This window comes from Micropterus salmoides, unplaced genomic scaffold (assembly GCF_014851395.1).
Source record: "Micropterus salmoides isolate LMB-PRFRI ecotype aquatic unplaced genomic scaffold, ASM1485139v1 Ms_hic_scaffold_4, whole genome shotgun sequence".
Taxonomy (NCBI): domain Eukaryota; kingdom Metazoa; phylum Chordata; class Actinopteri; order Centrarchiformes; family Centrarchidae; genus Micropterus; species Micropterus salmoides.
The window spans coordinates 25643899-25660333 of record NW_024043372.1 but is presented as its reverse complement, the minus strand read 5'-3'; the positions used below and the strand labels follow the sequence as shown (position 1 = coordinate 25660333).

Genomic DNA, 16435 nt, shown 5'->3' with positions numbered 1-16435 from the left:
CCTGATCTGGTTTTAATAGAAGTTCTTTGGATGTATAAAACCTTTTAAAGCCCACCAAGTCACCTGTTATAGTTCTAAGCTGCTTAGGTTGCACATACAAATATAAATGTTTAAACTATTGTCAATATGGAAATGCTACACATAGTAAATCACAATTCACAATTCAATTGTTAATTTTACGGAAACAATTCAGACTTATTTGCATTGTAAACAAGAGAGATGAAAAAAGCCACATTTATGTACAAGTAATATTCATACTGGGTTAAATAAACAATTCGATGGTAGCATATTGCCCATCTTTGCTGAGCAAGAGTTTTGTGGGAAAGAAATTAAAAGCCTGTCTCATATAGACGCCCGTCTGAAATATAGGAAGGGTGAGTTCAGTGATTGAAGAAAATAAAAGTCCGGGCTTTTAGTTGAAGTTTTATGGTCGTTGTGAGTAAAGTTTTCTTTGCAGACAATATTTCAAAACATGTGGTCTAAGGAGTTATAATTAACCAGTAATCCACAAGAGAAAAGTGACCTCAGAGATTTATCTTGGGAACCCTGTTGGAGGTCTCAGACACTGGGAACCACTGCTATATATCTCTGGAGAAGAAACAACAAGGATGCAGTGTAGGACAGTGTAATAAGTATTTTATTGCATTTTATAATGCCATTGTCAATAATTAGTACAGATTACATGCAACTAGACCTACTGTACAGTTTTTTTTATTGTCTGCATGGACAGACACAAGAAGATTCAGGTTACAAATACACAGATATATGTGTGTTTTTATACAGCATGAAGGAAAGGGCAGTGACTGGCATTACATGGCTACCCGGGGTGGAGGGTCAGAGGGCTGGGCTCCACTGTCTGTCTAAAGCCTCCACCCAGTCCCTGTCCCCGCCTCTTCCTCGGGTCACACTTTCAAATAACAAGAAACGGAACAAAAACCAAAGGATAAAGAGAGGTAAACAGGTAAACTGAAACTAAGAAACAATTCAGAGAGTCACTGCTGAAAATGTACACACATTCCTAAGGTTTAACCCGAGGAGAGCTGAAGTGGTAGTTCCATCGGATTCTGGCTGTCTACTTGATAATACCGTCAGGCAAAGCTCCACTTTGAGAGTCCCTTCCCCCTCACATGACACCTCAGAACTGTCCAATCACACATCAGGATTTGGGCTCCCTGTGTCCTCTGAGTCAGTCACCAGCCAATAGGCTGCAGGCTGGTCCTACAACACCATTACGTGGATGTACGAGAGATAACAGCTATCAGTAAAGGTGATCAGTGAAGTCGATGGAGAGTTTTGGAAGTAGCTTGGTTTTTGTTTGGTTAAGGTTGTGGCATTGGTTTGGTTACAGTTTGGTTAGAGTTCAGGAGTTTGGACTAAGCAAATGGTTGCTTACAATGCCTTTGGTAGTCAAAGGATGAGCTGCATCTCTGAGAGTCACTCCACATTTTGGTATTGAGACTACGCAAGAGAAGGAGTATCAAAAATGCAACAGTGTCAGTCTTTGATCTGCCTCTGTGGGACTGAGAGATGAGGTTTGTGACTGGTCACCCCCAGTCAGGTATGTGACTCAGTCACACCCCCATGGCGCCTGCAGATGATTGACAGCTCTGCGTGTCGGGGTTCAGCACAGGAATGTGGGGTCAGGGGTCAGGGGGAGGGGTCACAGGGAGCTGGGACACATATTGGCACCTGAGAGGACCAACAGCAATACCTTTCTAGAGCTCCGCATTTTTTAAAGCAAGAGAGGGGCTACATATTCTTACATTTTTTTCTCTTTTTCTTTTCCAAGGTTTTGGTCCTGTCTTTGAGAAAAAGTCCTTCTGAGGTATCAATACATAATGAAGTAACTTTTTAGTTTGTTTTCCATTTGTGTTTTTTCTTTCCTTAAAAATGCATAAATGCAGTACAGAGACAAAAAAGTATCAAAATAGACCTAGCTAAGATAAATATACAAACAGGTGTTACCTAAACCACTGATCTAACTTTTATTCTTTTCATTTTTTTTAGAGATAATACACTTAAAAAATCAGCGTCCCAGACGTTTTATGAAGAACTGAAAAAGTGGAATCAAACAGAAACAAAAACAAATCTAATAAACCAAGATACCTGCAGCACTTAATATGATAAATACATATACTTCAGCATTAGCAGTACAGTATAGAATCAGAGCTGAAAGCTTTACAATAGCTAAACAGGTGCAGAAAAAAAAAGAAAACAAAAAGAAGAGAAAATCAAAGGACAAAATGTGAAAGAATGCCCTGGAGAGATAAGTCAAGCATTAATATACAAGAATACATCATGTTATGCCAAGCTGGAGAAAGAACAGAAGTGTTACATGGCGACCTGTGAACAATCTACATCTTTATAAAACAGCTTTGTTTACAGGTGTACCTTAAAGCACAAGTCAGAGATCATCTATGTACTGTATGCAGCAGTTCCTCTTGGATATTACTAGTAGATGAGTTTCATTAAGTGTGTGTTAGTCCTCTCAGCGTCTCTGTGAGTGTTTTGGTGAAGCAGGTGCTGCTGTGTTGTGGGTCTTTGGATATCTGGATGGTCAGAGCCTCTGTTGCACTAACCCATAGCCCTGCTTCTATGCTTATGTTACACTATACCCCTTTGTGTGTGTGTGTGTGTGGTAGCACTGATATATTCTGCCCATCATTACACCTGACAACCAGCTCCTTGCAACATCGCATAGCCATTAACGACCAGTTTCTCATTGGCTAAAATCATGAATATGCACACATACACTCAAAACACACTGTTGAGAGGCTGTTCACATAGCTCAGTGCTAATCTGGTGTAAGGTCAGTTTGAAACAGCTGAACTTTTCATATATAGTGAGCACTTCACAACACACTTTGAGACGTAGAGAGTGCTTTAGATGTGGTTTACGGAGAGGTAGTAATTTTTAATTTCCATGGAAAGTGAAACGTCTCAATGTTTTTGGGCTCAAGCAGAGAGAGTCCGGATCGCCAAATACCTTCTTTTTTTTTATGCGTGTCATAAGTCATACAGTAGGTGTAACAACAATTTTGGCATTCATTATTATTATTATTATCATCCAGGAAGAATGGAAAAAAAATATTTAAGAGAGTTCAGTCTCCCATTGGCTATGTGTTGAACCGTTTTGAAAAGGAGGTAGTGTTATTTTTGGTTTTTTTCTTGTTTCAAGATGCCTGTCTGTCACTTTGTACTTTGTTAGAAATCAGGAAACAGTCCTTTTTGAATGCAAAGTCATCAGAAAGGTTCTTTCATTAAATAAGAAAAATTGTCTGAAGTGCAAGAGATAGTTTGAGAGAAAGTATGAAAATATGAACCCAACTTTTGATTACATGGTGTCCCTTGGTTATTTTCCTCTTACATTGGTATATTTTTAAAATTACTTTTAGTTGTTCCCAAGATGTGACTTTTGTAACCACATTACAGTACCTATCTCCTATTCCTGCCAATACTACATACAGATGAAGAGGGTATGTTTGTTTACTAGAAAAAACTCCAAATGTTCGTTACGGCAGCACCAGATAAAGTATCCTGTAAAGCCAGGTTGACTTGACAGAGCCAAATATTTTCATTCTGTATTTAACCTCTCTTTCTGTTGGCATCTCAGGTGGTAAAGGTACATACAATATGTGCTGTGTTCAGATGCCTCACGAGTGCAGTACAGTAGTAGGGCCAGTCCTAGGATTGTGTTTGGAACAGTTTAGCCTGAGCGTAGGAGAGACAGGTTTCACCTCTAAGTGCTTGTTTTCTTTTTGTTTTTCAGAGGAACTGTGCGAGGTTTGTTAATACTAGTTTTTGGCCTTATACCTAATGTGAGTCATTCGTAACCGCTTATCATGTAAAAGCTTTGATGTCTCCGAATTCTAGTTTGCTTTACACACTTTGGTTTTTGGACTGGTCAGCACTGTAAGTCATGTATAATTTCAACAAAATAGTTATATGAATACAATAATAAGAATTCAAACTCCTGGTTTGTTGTCTTTTGGCCAATTCTTTAAGAAGGAAAAAAAATAGAAACTCAAAAAGGGCAAAATAAACTACAGGGTTTTTGGTTTTCTACATATTTCTTTGGTTACCTGTAACAAAAATAAAATGGGAATAAGCAGATATTAGATTAAAATAAAAGTTAAATTTGGTATGGCACTGAAGAGAAAAGTAATGCTTTTATGCTCATGGAAAACAAACAAAAAAATAAATCTCACATGCTATTCCTTTTACACAAACTCACACAGTGAATTGCAGATAGCTTCTACACAGTAACTATTACAACCATAGAGCTTTGAATCGAAGCTGAGCAGAGTTGCCGCATTTTGGTGTCCCACAGAAAGAATTCCCCCTTATTTGTTTATCAATTTGGACACAGTTCCAGGCAGAACCTTTGTGGGATGAGGTATTCTCTGACTGCAGTAATAATATATATATATATATTTTTTTTTTTAAAGCATTACTGATATTTCTCAACTAAATACACAACCAAAAACGAGTGAATGAGAGAGAATTTTAAAAAAAGGTCAGCTGTTAAATAATCTGTCTGGATAATGGCAACTTTAAGTGCTATTTCCAAATTTCTTGCCTGCTACACTTGGGACAGAAAGGGAGAGGGGCAGGAGTGGGGGTCGGGTATCACAAGTTGGGACAATACTGCGCTTTCTTTTTTTGTGCCAATACTCATTTGGAATGGTGTGAACAGCCAGAGTAAATCAAACAAATTACAATACAAAAACAAAAACAGCATCCTTAGAAAAGGTACGTCGAAACAGAACGCCACCGTGGAAATATTGATCCTCAAAAAAAAAACAATGATAATAACATCAAATAAAAAAAGGAAATGACAAAAGCTACCACACGTTTTTTTTTCTTGTTATGTTCCATAATCATCAACAGTTTTCTTTTTTTAGTCACAATATTTTTGTAGACGCTTCCTCCCTCACTTCTCTCTGCTTCCCCCCTTTTCTTCTCGTTCTCAAAGTGTTCGAAGCTCATCACTCCATCCGCAGACGGAGGAGAGGAGAAGGAGAGCACCAAATGGTCCTATTCCTGCAGTCTTTTCGGTAGGGATGGGAAGGGATAGAGGTGGGGTAGGGGAATGTCTTCTTTTTTATCTCACTTAGAAGCAAAGAGTTTAAAAGATGTCCGTCACTAAGTGTCTTGCCGGGGGCAGAAGTTTGGACAGGGACCTGGGCCACGCCTCCTCTCCCGGGTCAGCCTCTCTGTGGGCTCACACACAGACTTGGAGACAGGAGCCAAGTGTTGGAGCACTTTTGGAGGTAATATTTGAAAACACTCTTCCTTCCTTCCCATCTTGAAGCCCAACAGTTTAATTTCAAACGAATCAATGAAAATGAAAAACCAAGTGACTGACTCAAAGAGGGGGAAGACGGAGAGGTACACTCCTTCTTCACCCTTGGTGACTGATCCAGATCTATATACACATGATCCTGTGAGTGTGTGTGTGTCTTCCTCTTTCTAACACGCATGCACCTGTGTGTCTTCTCAACTGACGTGGAGATAAACACAGCTAGCCAGGGAGCCCGAGACAACACCGAGAGTGGTGGGGCGAGGAGGAGAGCGTGTGTCCAAACCTCTGGGGTCTATGCACAGAAGCTGATTTGACCAGGGAGGATTATGAGACGTGGTTTGACAAGTGAATGAGTGTGTGTCTGTGTGTTTTGTGTGAGAGTGTATGCATTGAGTGGTGTTACACCTCTGAGCCAAGTGTTGGAAAAGAAACACAAGGAGGTAAAGCAGTGCTCCACAGTCTTGTTTTTGCGTCTGAAAGTAACGGAGGTCATCTAACCCTGTTTGGAGTTTCTCAATGTTGTCCATGGTTGCTTGCATTTTCTTAAAAAAAAAATTCTCTTTTTTCTCTGTTTTCTCTTAAGTGTACTGTAGCTGTCTTTTCCTCTTCACACTGACGAGAGGGCTCAGGGATTGATCTCGCTATGTCTCGTCCCTCTGGTCCATCGTGGATCTGTCCTACTCCAGCTCCTCTGTGGGAAGGTCCTCCTCCAGGTCGCGCTCATCGCTTGGCAATGGCAGGCTGTGTGTGACACCGGCCAGGAGGGATACTGGCCGACTGTCCTCCTCCACCTCAGTGGGCTCCTCCTTCACATGCACTTGGTGGCTGGAGGAGAGAGGAACTAGCTGTTAGCGGAGCGAGGGGTAGAGGCTTAAAGGCAGATGCCAACAGCAGAATTTCTGATACCAAATATTTCCTGCCATGTTCAAAACGCATGCTACCCAGTATGTAGGTCAACTCAACAATATAATCTGTTACGGATTCGGTTGGTGAGTGGTCGAAAATAGAGTACACATTTAAAGGTATGCGGATTTGCGGATGTGTGGGACTACGGATGGAAATTAGCTTGTAACTACAATCCGACATGTTTACATACATGTATTCCATGTTTGTTCATTAACATGTACTGTCCCAATCAAATAAATAAATAAATAAATTTTTCTGTGCAACTGTGTTATTATGTCTGGAAAGAGGCATTGTTGAATTTTCATACATGTAATGTTTTGCAAAAGCAAACAAATGCTAAACTGCCCTTCTGGATAACAGACAACCATTTAATTTGCTGTAAACTGACCTTTTTATAATCTAAAATGTAACCATTAGTTGTAAAAAAAAAAATAAATAAAAAATAATTCACCTAGTTTTATTTCTATATTTTGAGTGGAAAAGCCTCAGAAAAAAGCACTTAGATTTTAATAAAACTTACACTCTCGAGGGGGAGGAAGGTTTCCTTTGATGTTTTAGATTGTAGTGTAAAATTCTCTCCCACTAAACTAAAATGATCTCTCTTGTCAGCCTTCTTCTAATATCAGTACTGCCATTATACCTCCATTATAAGATGGTAGACAACACTGACATGCTAATAAAAATTTTCACGATTAGTCTAATTCACTGGCCCATGTGAACACACCATACATGTAGAAATGCTTAGTGAGGGGGAGTGATGTTAAAGCAGTTCTGTGTTGCCCGCTCGCATCCTCACGTTTGTGTGTGTGCATTTGTGTGTCCATACAGTGTGCGGATACCTGTACTGGTGAGGGCTGAGCGTGGGGCTGCAGCTCCCGTTGCTGTTGACCTGCTCCACAGTGGAGCTGACATCATCGTGGCCCACATGCAGCATGTTGAGGCTGGCCGCAGACGGAGAGGTCAGCAGGGAAGGGCTGTTCAGTAAGGACAGACTGCTCTCTGCCAGAGCCGCCTACAACACACACAGTTGTCCAGTTAATTTAAAAGGAGCTGGGTTACATTTAAGGTTGTTTTTTTTTTTAAATAAACTTCCGATGTATTAAATTAAAGAAGATGATAATGGCAAACGGGTAATAAATCATTCGTCTACCACAACCATGTAAATAGAAACATCTTACTCTTCTTGACGTTAATATATTTAAGCTGTAATGCTCATAAAGTGTTTTGTAAGATGAACTTACACATTTATATTTACACAAGATGTAAAACACTGTTTAAAATGAATAGTGGAGAGATTTTCTTTATGTACTGATGAGAGCTTCATTTGGAGCATATTTGAACCCACCAACTTGCTAGTGAACTTGACAAACCACTAGGGGGCACTTATATACAGTTCATTCCCCATAAAGGTTTGTGCTTGTATATTAAAGTCCCTGTCATAAGTATGTGTGTGTGTGTGTGTGTGTGTTTGTGTGTGTGTGTTCACATGAAAGTCTAAGAAGGAAGGTCAAGCGAGACTGAGCCACAACCTCAACTTAAACACACATACACAAACACTGTGAAACATCAATGTCTGCTGAGGAGAAAACAACAGGGGCAGCTCTGTCACTGCTCCAAACACTCATATCCAGCTGTTTGTAGATGAGACAGGTTGGACACCGGTGAGTGAGAGAGTCACCCTGCCTCCCCTCTCACACAGGGGGGAAAAACGGACTAAAGGAATTCTCAGAGATGGATTTTCTGGGACAAGCGATAATTTTATGCGGTAACCTTAATTGACAACTTCTTGACGCTATAAATCATCTCAGTCGCAAGGGTTCGGTGTATCTCTGCGTAGGAGTGGAGAGATGGGTCGAGAGTGTGTTTGTGTGTGTGTGCAGAGGTAGGGGAGTGGGGGTGTGCATGTGTGAGAAAGTGAGGTGGGAGGTGAGAGTGTGTGTTGGTGTGAGAGGAAGTGGAGGGAGGTGGTGTGAACGTCGTTAGGGAATCTGCTAATTGTAAGAGGGAATTGATATTAGTGCCCTTGATTGTGATTGGCTGCTATGTGTGTGTGTGTGTGTGAGAGAGAGAGATAGAGAGATAAATGGGGGGAGGAGAGGGTATTCCTTACCTGGTAGCTGGCGTTTAGGGATCCAAAGCCCAGGCCTGAAATCATGTTTTTCACCAGAGTGGGACTTCTGCGCGCGCACACACACACACACACACACACACAGAAAGAGGGGGGGGGGGGGGGGGTTAGTGTTGGGAATCACAGATTGAGTACACATGTGAAAGATGTCACCTCAGCCAAAGCGCTCTGACAAATATGTTTGTTACAAGTAGAAACATACACAGACTGTAAACAGATGCTAAAACACACACATATGTAAGTGTCTAATATCTGGCGTGCAGGTGTGTGTGTGCCTCTGTGCGTGTGTGTGTAATCATCCCTCGTTTCTCTGGCGGTTGGAAAGAACATCTGTTTACATACGCTAACAAGGTTTTTTCCTCTCCTGCATCTCACACAGCTGCTTGCTAATGGTGTCGACAAACAGGGAAAAACACACACGTACAGTTCAGTACGAACACGATCAGCCGGCAGCCTTTTGTTGTTTTTTTTTATCTGAGTGCTTAGTTGGCCTCTTGGTAATAATAGAGGGTCCATTTAGGCAATCATAGTGCCAGCACCCATAAGCTCACACTCACATCAAGTTCAACTGTGCACCAAGAAAACAAATGTGTGTGATACAGTGTGTGTGTGTGTGTGCTCTCTTACCCGGTCATCTTTGGTGGTCTCCTCTTTTGGTATTCAACTTCATCCACAGTCCACACGGCCCCCTTCACGTTCTCAACACGAACAAAACACTTGTGCAGACTCAGGTTGTGGCGCACAGCATTCTGGGAAAAAGGGAGAGAGAGAGAGAGAGAAAAGAGGGAGATCTTTAACATGATTGAAAACGAGTCAATGAGTTGTATTGCTACAATATTCCACGACATCCATAATATTCCAGTGGGAAACGTGTCTTTAAAGAGTAACTTAACACCACCTGTGTTATTTACACCACTTATTTTTGTTCCTTTACTCAAAGTTCTTCCCTAGCTAACACTCACTCAGGGTGTGTTCAGTATAAACATTGCCTTCCAGCTGGGCGTGAGGTTACCTTATAAGTAGTATGACCTAAGGATAATAGTCCTATTTTTACCCATCACTTTTCATGTACACACACTTACTGTAGCTCCATGTAAAATGCTAATACAAGGTAGCAGTTCTCTCGTAGCATTATTTTATCTCTGAATTTTTCTAATCAGTCATCATCAGCACACACACACAGAAACACACACATCCACAGGCACTCAGACAGCCAAGCAGGCAGGCACACCGCTATCTTCGTCTCACCCCCCCAGGGACAGGCCTCCCTTTTCATCTGCTATTTGTAGTTTGTTCATGCCCAATTTCATTACCAATTTTAATTCGTCTATAATTAAATCCTGCATATTCTCTCTGACACGCTGTTCTAAGCCGAGAGGGAGGGACAGGCCAGGCATGCATCACTCCTTGCCATAATTACACACGCAGATACACACACACACACGTACACACAAGCACACACACACACATACACACACACACACGTAATTACACAAGCCATAATCAGCGGAGGAACCCTTTCTCCCCCGCATCCCCTCAACCCCCGAGCCGTGATGCTAAGTTTTGTAAATGAGTCTGACCCCAATCTGCGCCCGCCACCCTGACAGTGCAAACACATACACACGCAGACACACACGCCAGACACCAGTGCTATTGCAGTGCCATTTGCATTCGTCTCCGTGATGAAAGCCTAATTCTCCCAGTTAAAACATTAGCAGTCATTTACAGTGGGTCACAGCACATGTGCCACTCATCTCCACTCCCTCCGGCTGAGAGGTGGGGGGGCGACAACTGGAGGCAGAAATTTTGGGACGAACGACTGAATTGTGCATCACAAACCAAGAAGGAAATAAATCAGGAGACTACATTAATTTCAGGTTCACAGGTGTAACTGGAAGTGTGAATGTCTTTATACTGTATAGATTTGAGCATTGAGATCATTCCAGTTGTGTTTCTGCAGAGCAGTGCAGATGCATGTGGGGATAGGCTACTCCCATATGATCCTAAATAGGATTATACTGTATGTAAGCAGGCGAGATGATAAATAAAAGAATGAATAAAAAAGTGTGTAATTTGAGGTGACTTGCAACTGGATTAGTCTTAAACAGTGGTGGATGACGTTTTCAGATCCTTTCCTTAAGCAAACGTATGTGAGTATTATTAGAAAAAGTAAAAGCACTCATTCTGCAGAAAAAGGTCCCTGTAAGGGTTATCTTGTTATATATCATATCACTGGATAATTATTACTGATGCATTCATGTGTAAGCAGCATTTTAGTGTTGTATTTGGTCGAGGTGGTAATTTTAACTATTTTATATACTGTTGGGTTGTTTAATCTATAACAATGTATATGTCTGTATGTAAAATCTTAATTTGCAAAGTAACTAGCAACTAAAGCTGTAAAATAACTGTACTGGCTTAAAAAAAAAAAATTTTACGATGGAGTATTGACATGAAATAGAAATTTTTTCCTAAGTACAGAACTTGAGTAAATGCACTTCTAGTTGTGACATTACACCACTTGAAGTCAAAATGAAGTGTGAGTCTTTTAATATTTTTTATTCCTATTATATGCTTATATATTTTTTTGGTAAGTTAAACACAAAATAAAACTTCTACATTTAGGCCTCCAACATCATGCAGCACCGTGAAATAACACTCAACACTCATTTCTCCTCCTCTCTCAATCATCCCTTTTCCCTTTCTCTCTCGTTTGCCTCTTCCTCATTCTCTGTCTATGATCAATGACTTCCACTCCCTGACACCGCTGCCGTCCTCATGAAATATAACGGCTTATTAAAGGACATACATCTCCACGGCCCTATTTGACTCACTGAGCTGCTATATAAATACATAAGGCCATGCCGAGCTATATTTAAAGGTCTGCGAGGCTAACGGCACAGGAAGCAGACACCAGACATTAATAGTTAAAATTCATAAAAGTCAGATGAGGAGGTAAAGATATTCCTGGCTGCCCTGTCTCTTAACCTTCTCCGCACCCCTCCCTCCATCCCTCCATCCCTCCATCCCTCCATCCCTCCATCCCTCCATCATCATCATCCACCCCCTCCCCTGTTTAGGGCTATTAGAGGAAGGCTGGGGTCTCTCCTTACCCCTCCTCCCCCTGTCTCTCTCACTCCTTTCCTCATTCTCTCACTTCCCATCTCTCTGGAGGAACTGACACTCAAATTAGTGTGAGGTTTCTGTAGAAATGGGTCAGCACCTACAATGGTGGGATCAAGCCAGGTGTGTGTGTGTGAGAGAGAGAGAGAGAGAGAGAGATGAGGAAGGAGAGAGAGAGTATTCAATGTCTGTGATCATGAGCAGTGAGCATGTGTGTCAGCTTTGTATGTGCGTCTCTGTAATGAGGCTGTATAACGGCTAGATGTGGCTCTGCCGGGCTAAGTGGGACCGATTCTCCATGTGCCATGTTGGAGGTGAGGGAAGTGTTTCGGGCCAAGAGGGAGACAGACAGAGAAAGAGCAAAAGAGAGAGTGGGAAAGGTGGAGAGAAAGAGAGCAGTAGGAAGGTACCTCATAAAGGACAGAAACCGGCAATAACTGTTCACTCAGTCATATCTTTGGGCGCTGAGCAGAGTTAAAGTGTGTGTTTGTTATTGTATCATTATGAGTATAAACGCTTAATTCGGGCCTTCAAAATGAATCCATTTTCTGCAAAGTGAGGTCATTTTGACCAATCAAAATGCTTCAACTGACACTGTGAAACCCACCTGCAAATTTGGTTTCTGTCAATGTGGTCTAACAAGTCTCAGCTGGCATGTGCTTAGGTCAGGGGCTTCATCAGTGCAAACAGATCAATTAGATCAGCTTTTATCCAGTCAGAGTTGCATACCACATTTTTGTTTTAGTCAAAATAATATGTCAAAGCGTTCACTTTTTCAATGTGGTGCAGCCTGTTTTTACCATCATCTAAACAACTCCAAAGTAGTTTGCTAAGTGATCTTGTTTCCATCTTCCAAGTTTTTCAAAATAACTTAGCTTAGGATATTGATTTTAAACTGCTTCTGAAAGTTCAGTCAGGGAAAGATTTTTATAGAAAATTTTGAGGATTTAAGTGAGTTCACATTTAGATACATTTCATCCAGCCAACAGAACATGAAGATCGGGGGGGGTATATTACAAGCATTTACCTTCCACGTGGCTGTGTTTCTCCTGAAATAGGCAAACTTTCGTGTAAACCAGTTATAGATCTCATTGAGAGTCAACTGTCTGTCTGGGGACTCCAGAATGGCCTGAGGACGGAAAGAGACACAACAAGATTTAGTGGAGAACATAGATGGAGGGAAGAAATGGTGAAACCTGATCACTGGAGAGACTTACATGACGTATAAGAGAGGCGTAGGTAAAAGGAGGCCTGACATCAGCGTTCTTGTAGAACTCACAGTTCTGAGCCAGCTCTGGAACAAAAAAAGCATGACGATATGAACTTTAAATATCTGTGAATTGTGAGTTTTTAGTGTAACACTCGCAAATTAGGAAATGATCTCAGTAGCATTTTTTTAAATAAATAAATCCATGTTAAGTAATGGAAACATTAAAATTGTATCTAGAACAACTATTATCTCAGCAGTGTTTATCTAGATGCTTGATATTATTCTGCATACCAAGTATGAAAGCTGGGGTAGGCAACTTTGCATGAAACTAGTAAGAGACAGCTAGATTTTGATTTCCAACTATAAAATCCCACCATCTCCCTTCAGGCCTCCCTCCAAAGCCACTCCCCAATAACACATTTTCATGTGCAGGGAGTGCACGGGTCTAATGCATGCAGGTAGGCAGCTAGGTCAGAATGAAAAAATTGGCTATACTTATTACAGTCCTGTGACAGCCACAAATACTGGATTCTTTTCATTTTTGTGTCAGAGCTTTATTTGATTTATTGATTGCTTTCAGATGTTAAGAAAATTTCAACAAATATAGCAAAAAATGCCTCAAATAAATTGCCTACCCCAGCTTTAAGCACATTTTTATGGGAAAAATTTGATGAGCACAGCTTTGTAATGCCCACTCTTCTGAAATTGCTACATTTTCTTAATATTTTTCTTTAGAGGCCAATCATATATTCCTTACTCTTTCACCATTTAAAACTGAGGTTAAAGTCATCCTTAATTTTCTTTTGTAAGAAGCCAAGAGATGGCAACAACTGCATCAAGTACTGTTTGAAAAAACTAAAGCAGTCATCAACACTGTATTATCATATGCAATTTGAGTTTATTATGAATCAATAATAATGGGGTACTGGGTATGTGTATGTTACAATCTACCTGAGGCGATGGGCGTGCAGTACTTGTCGGAGTTGCGCCTACGTATGGGCCCGACGCCATGCGTGTGGGAGTGGGAGTGTGTGTGCAGGCTGGAGGAGCTGATGACCGAGGGTCCTTGGCGCAGTGGGGTGATGGGGGTGGCAGCAGAGGTGGGAGGGTGAGGAAGACCCTCTGGGTAGGCCTCGCTGTCCCGCTTTAAGAGAGAGCCACTGGAAGCCAGGTTCAGCTAGAAAGAGAGAGAGAGACACACACACACACAGACGCGGAGAAATTAGTGTGATTAACTGATTATAAATTTTTTATTTCTAACAAGGATGTTTCATAGTTTTGCTTGTTAGAGCAACTGAAAAAGTTTCAATTCTACAATATGAATAGTTGTTTTTTTAAATACCCACAAGTTAATTTCATTTTATTAAAATACCCTATCCTCATATAACATACTGTACCTCAGTTTAATTATTATTATTATTTAGCAATATGTTTAAAAAGAAAAGGGGGTAAACTAACTTATCATTATTAATATAAAATGAATAGTTTCTGTACTGAGGGTGTAGAATTGTTTGAGTGCAGTGATAAAGTGTGTTTTTTTTATATGATTAATGCTTCCCTCGTGTTTACTTTAAAGCTTCACCATCTGCTGAGTGCTGCTGCTGTTTACTGAGGAACATCAGCTCCACAAGATAAGATCAGGGTTGGGTGATATCAGTGCATTAGACAATGCTTTTGTGTCATATACATAACAAATCTCTTTGAGGAAAGTGCTTTTGTCTACTCGTCATGTAGGAATATCACTACATTTCAGGTTGTGACTCAGAAGTGAACAATGCAGTAAGTTCCCCTGCTCAGCAATACAGTATATGGAGCACAGAAATAAAGCAAACACAGAACACTAAGGACCAACAGTGCCACGACTACTTTTCTTATGACTGAAAATTGTTCCAGCCATTAATTTTACATTATTTTACCTTAAGCAGTAAAGGGCACTATAGCCAGGAATGGTAACTCACATTACAGAAATAAAGCACCAACACTGCCTATGAATTTGTGTCCCTACCATTTACCAAGCTCAACCTACATTCTTGTGCAGAACCACACACACTCGCACACACTGAACATGCACATATATTTATACACACAGCGCTGGCTGCAATTAACCCTGCACTTACAAATACAAAACCACATGACAGCATGTTTGTAAGAAGGGAACACACACACATGCACTCTGCGGTGGCAAAGTCTTCATGGACCAATACGGCCCAATTAGGCAGAGCCTTGCACACACATACACACACAAACGCGCGCACACACACACACACACACACCCACACCACACACACCCACACACACACACACCCACACACACACACACACACACACACACACACACACACACACAGAACCAGTACTTCCAGTCTCTCTGGGCTGCTAGTTTAGGACTAATTAAAACCAAAATGTGCGTTGTCTATATGTATGTAAAATGTTTGAATAGCCTTCCCTTTGCTATGCCCCCTCTCTGTACCATTTAAGCTGACTGGAGTGGGCGGGGCTATTTAACAGGTACTTCATTAACGCTGCAACCCTGCCGCATCACCACGGCAACAGTCGAACCCTGTTAATTGAGGCCAAGCTTTGTTTCCATTCCTGACGCTCCTCCCCTGCCCCTCCTCCTCCAATCCCTGACCCCGAGGCTCGTCTCCAGTGGTGACAGAACACGCCTCTTCCTGATTTCCCATTAGATGTTAATAGCAGCTGATCCCCCTGCGATCTACACATCATCTAGACACTCAAGAACACACAAACACACACACACACACACACACATACACATACATTGCCGCTCGGCTGCACTCATTTATATCCCCTCAAATTAAGACACTCTACCACTAATTGACAATTAATTTCAACATCTTCATATTTTAATAAGAGTCCTCGTCAATCTGAATAATGAAATATTCATTAGATACCTAATAACAACCTCACCAACCAGTGTGGACACACACACAGACACAGACACACACATCAAATCAAATTTCTATCCCTTTTGTCAGCGCACACTGAAAGTACTGTGAGAGGCTGCTTTGGCTACTCTTTCTCTCCGACAAGCTTAGAATTCACAATTTATAGATGCTGAATTGAATACATAATGTTCTTCCTCTGTGGAGATAGAACATTATGAAATCATAGTTTTCTGGGAAATGAAATGCACTGCATCATGAGAGGTTTAAGGCAGAAAAAGTGTGAGTGAAGGAAAAGAACAAGAAAGGCAGAAAGAACTCCCCATGATTTAGAAATAACACATTAACCTTCACTGGTCAATAGGGGGCGTTGATACCAAGCTAGACAGTAAGAGAGGAAAGTGAAAATCCCAAGGAGGTTTAGGGATTGTGAAACTGCTTAATTAAGAGAGTTTGTAGATGAATAAGAGGTAAGAGAAAAGGTTTTGGGTTCATAGGGCAGAAAAAAGAAAAAGTCATGTAATTTGGGGTGCCAGTGTGTACTCACAGGTTGGTTAAAAGGCTTTGGCTCTGAGGGGCGCATGTGCAGGTGGGCCATCATAGCCTGGAGTCGCTCGCTCTCTTTTGCAAGCTGTGAAAAACACAAGGGTGGATATCACCATGAAAAAAACACTTTGTCTCATTCCATAACCTTACATTGATATAATGTGGTATTGACACAGAATTACAATTGCAATTACACCTCAGGCAGAGGGATGAATATGAGAGTCAGCCGCCTCAGCACCCAGAGCTCTCTCACACACTTACACTAGCCTGCAGACACACTCGTCCCCGTTTGACATTGTTAACTGCCACTTA

At 41.2% G+C, this 16435-nt stretch overlaps 1 protein-coding gene across 3 annotated transcripts in view; it reads right to left on the bottom strand.

Moving 5' to 3' along the window:
* Nucleotides 1–619: 619 nt before the first annotated feature.
* Nucleotides 620–16435, bottom strand: part of foxp4 (forkhead box P4) — a 93938-nt gene continuing 78122 nt past the window's right edge. For all 3 annotated transcript variants that reach the window (XM_038695655.1, XM_038695657.1, XM_038695656.1), the window contains 8 exons: nt 16125–16208; nt 13623–13848; nt 12679–12755; nt 12489–12590; nt 8966–9087; nt 8321–8387; nt 7050–7222; nt 620–6129 (listed from right to left, as the gene is read on the bottom strand). In XM_038695655.1, coding sequence (XP_038551583.1) covers nt 5982–6129; nt 7050–7222; nt 8321–8387; nt 8966–9087; nt 12489–12590; nt 12679–12755; nt 13623–13848; nt 16125–16208 — 999 coding nt within the window. In that variant the 3' untranslated portion in view covers nt 620–5981. The remainder of the gene's footprint in view (nt 6130–7049; nt 7223–8320; nt 8388–8965; nt 9088–12488; nt 12591–12678; nt 12756–13622; nt 13849–16124; nt 16209–16435) is intronic.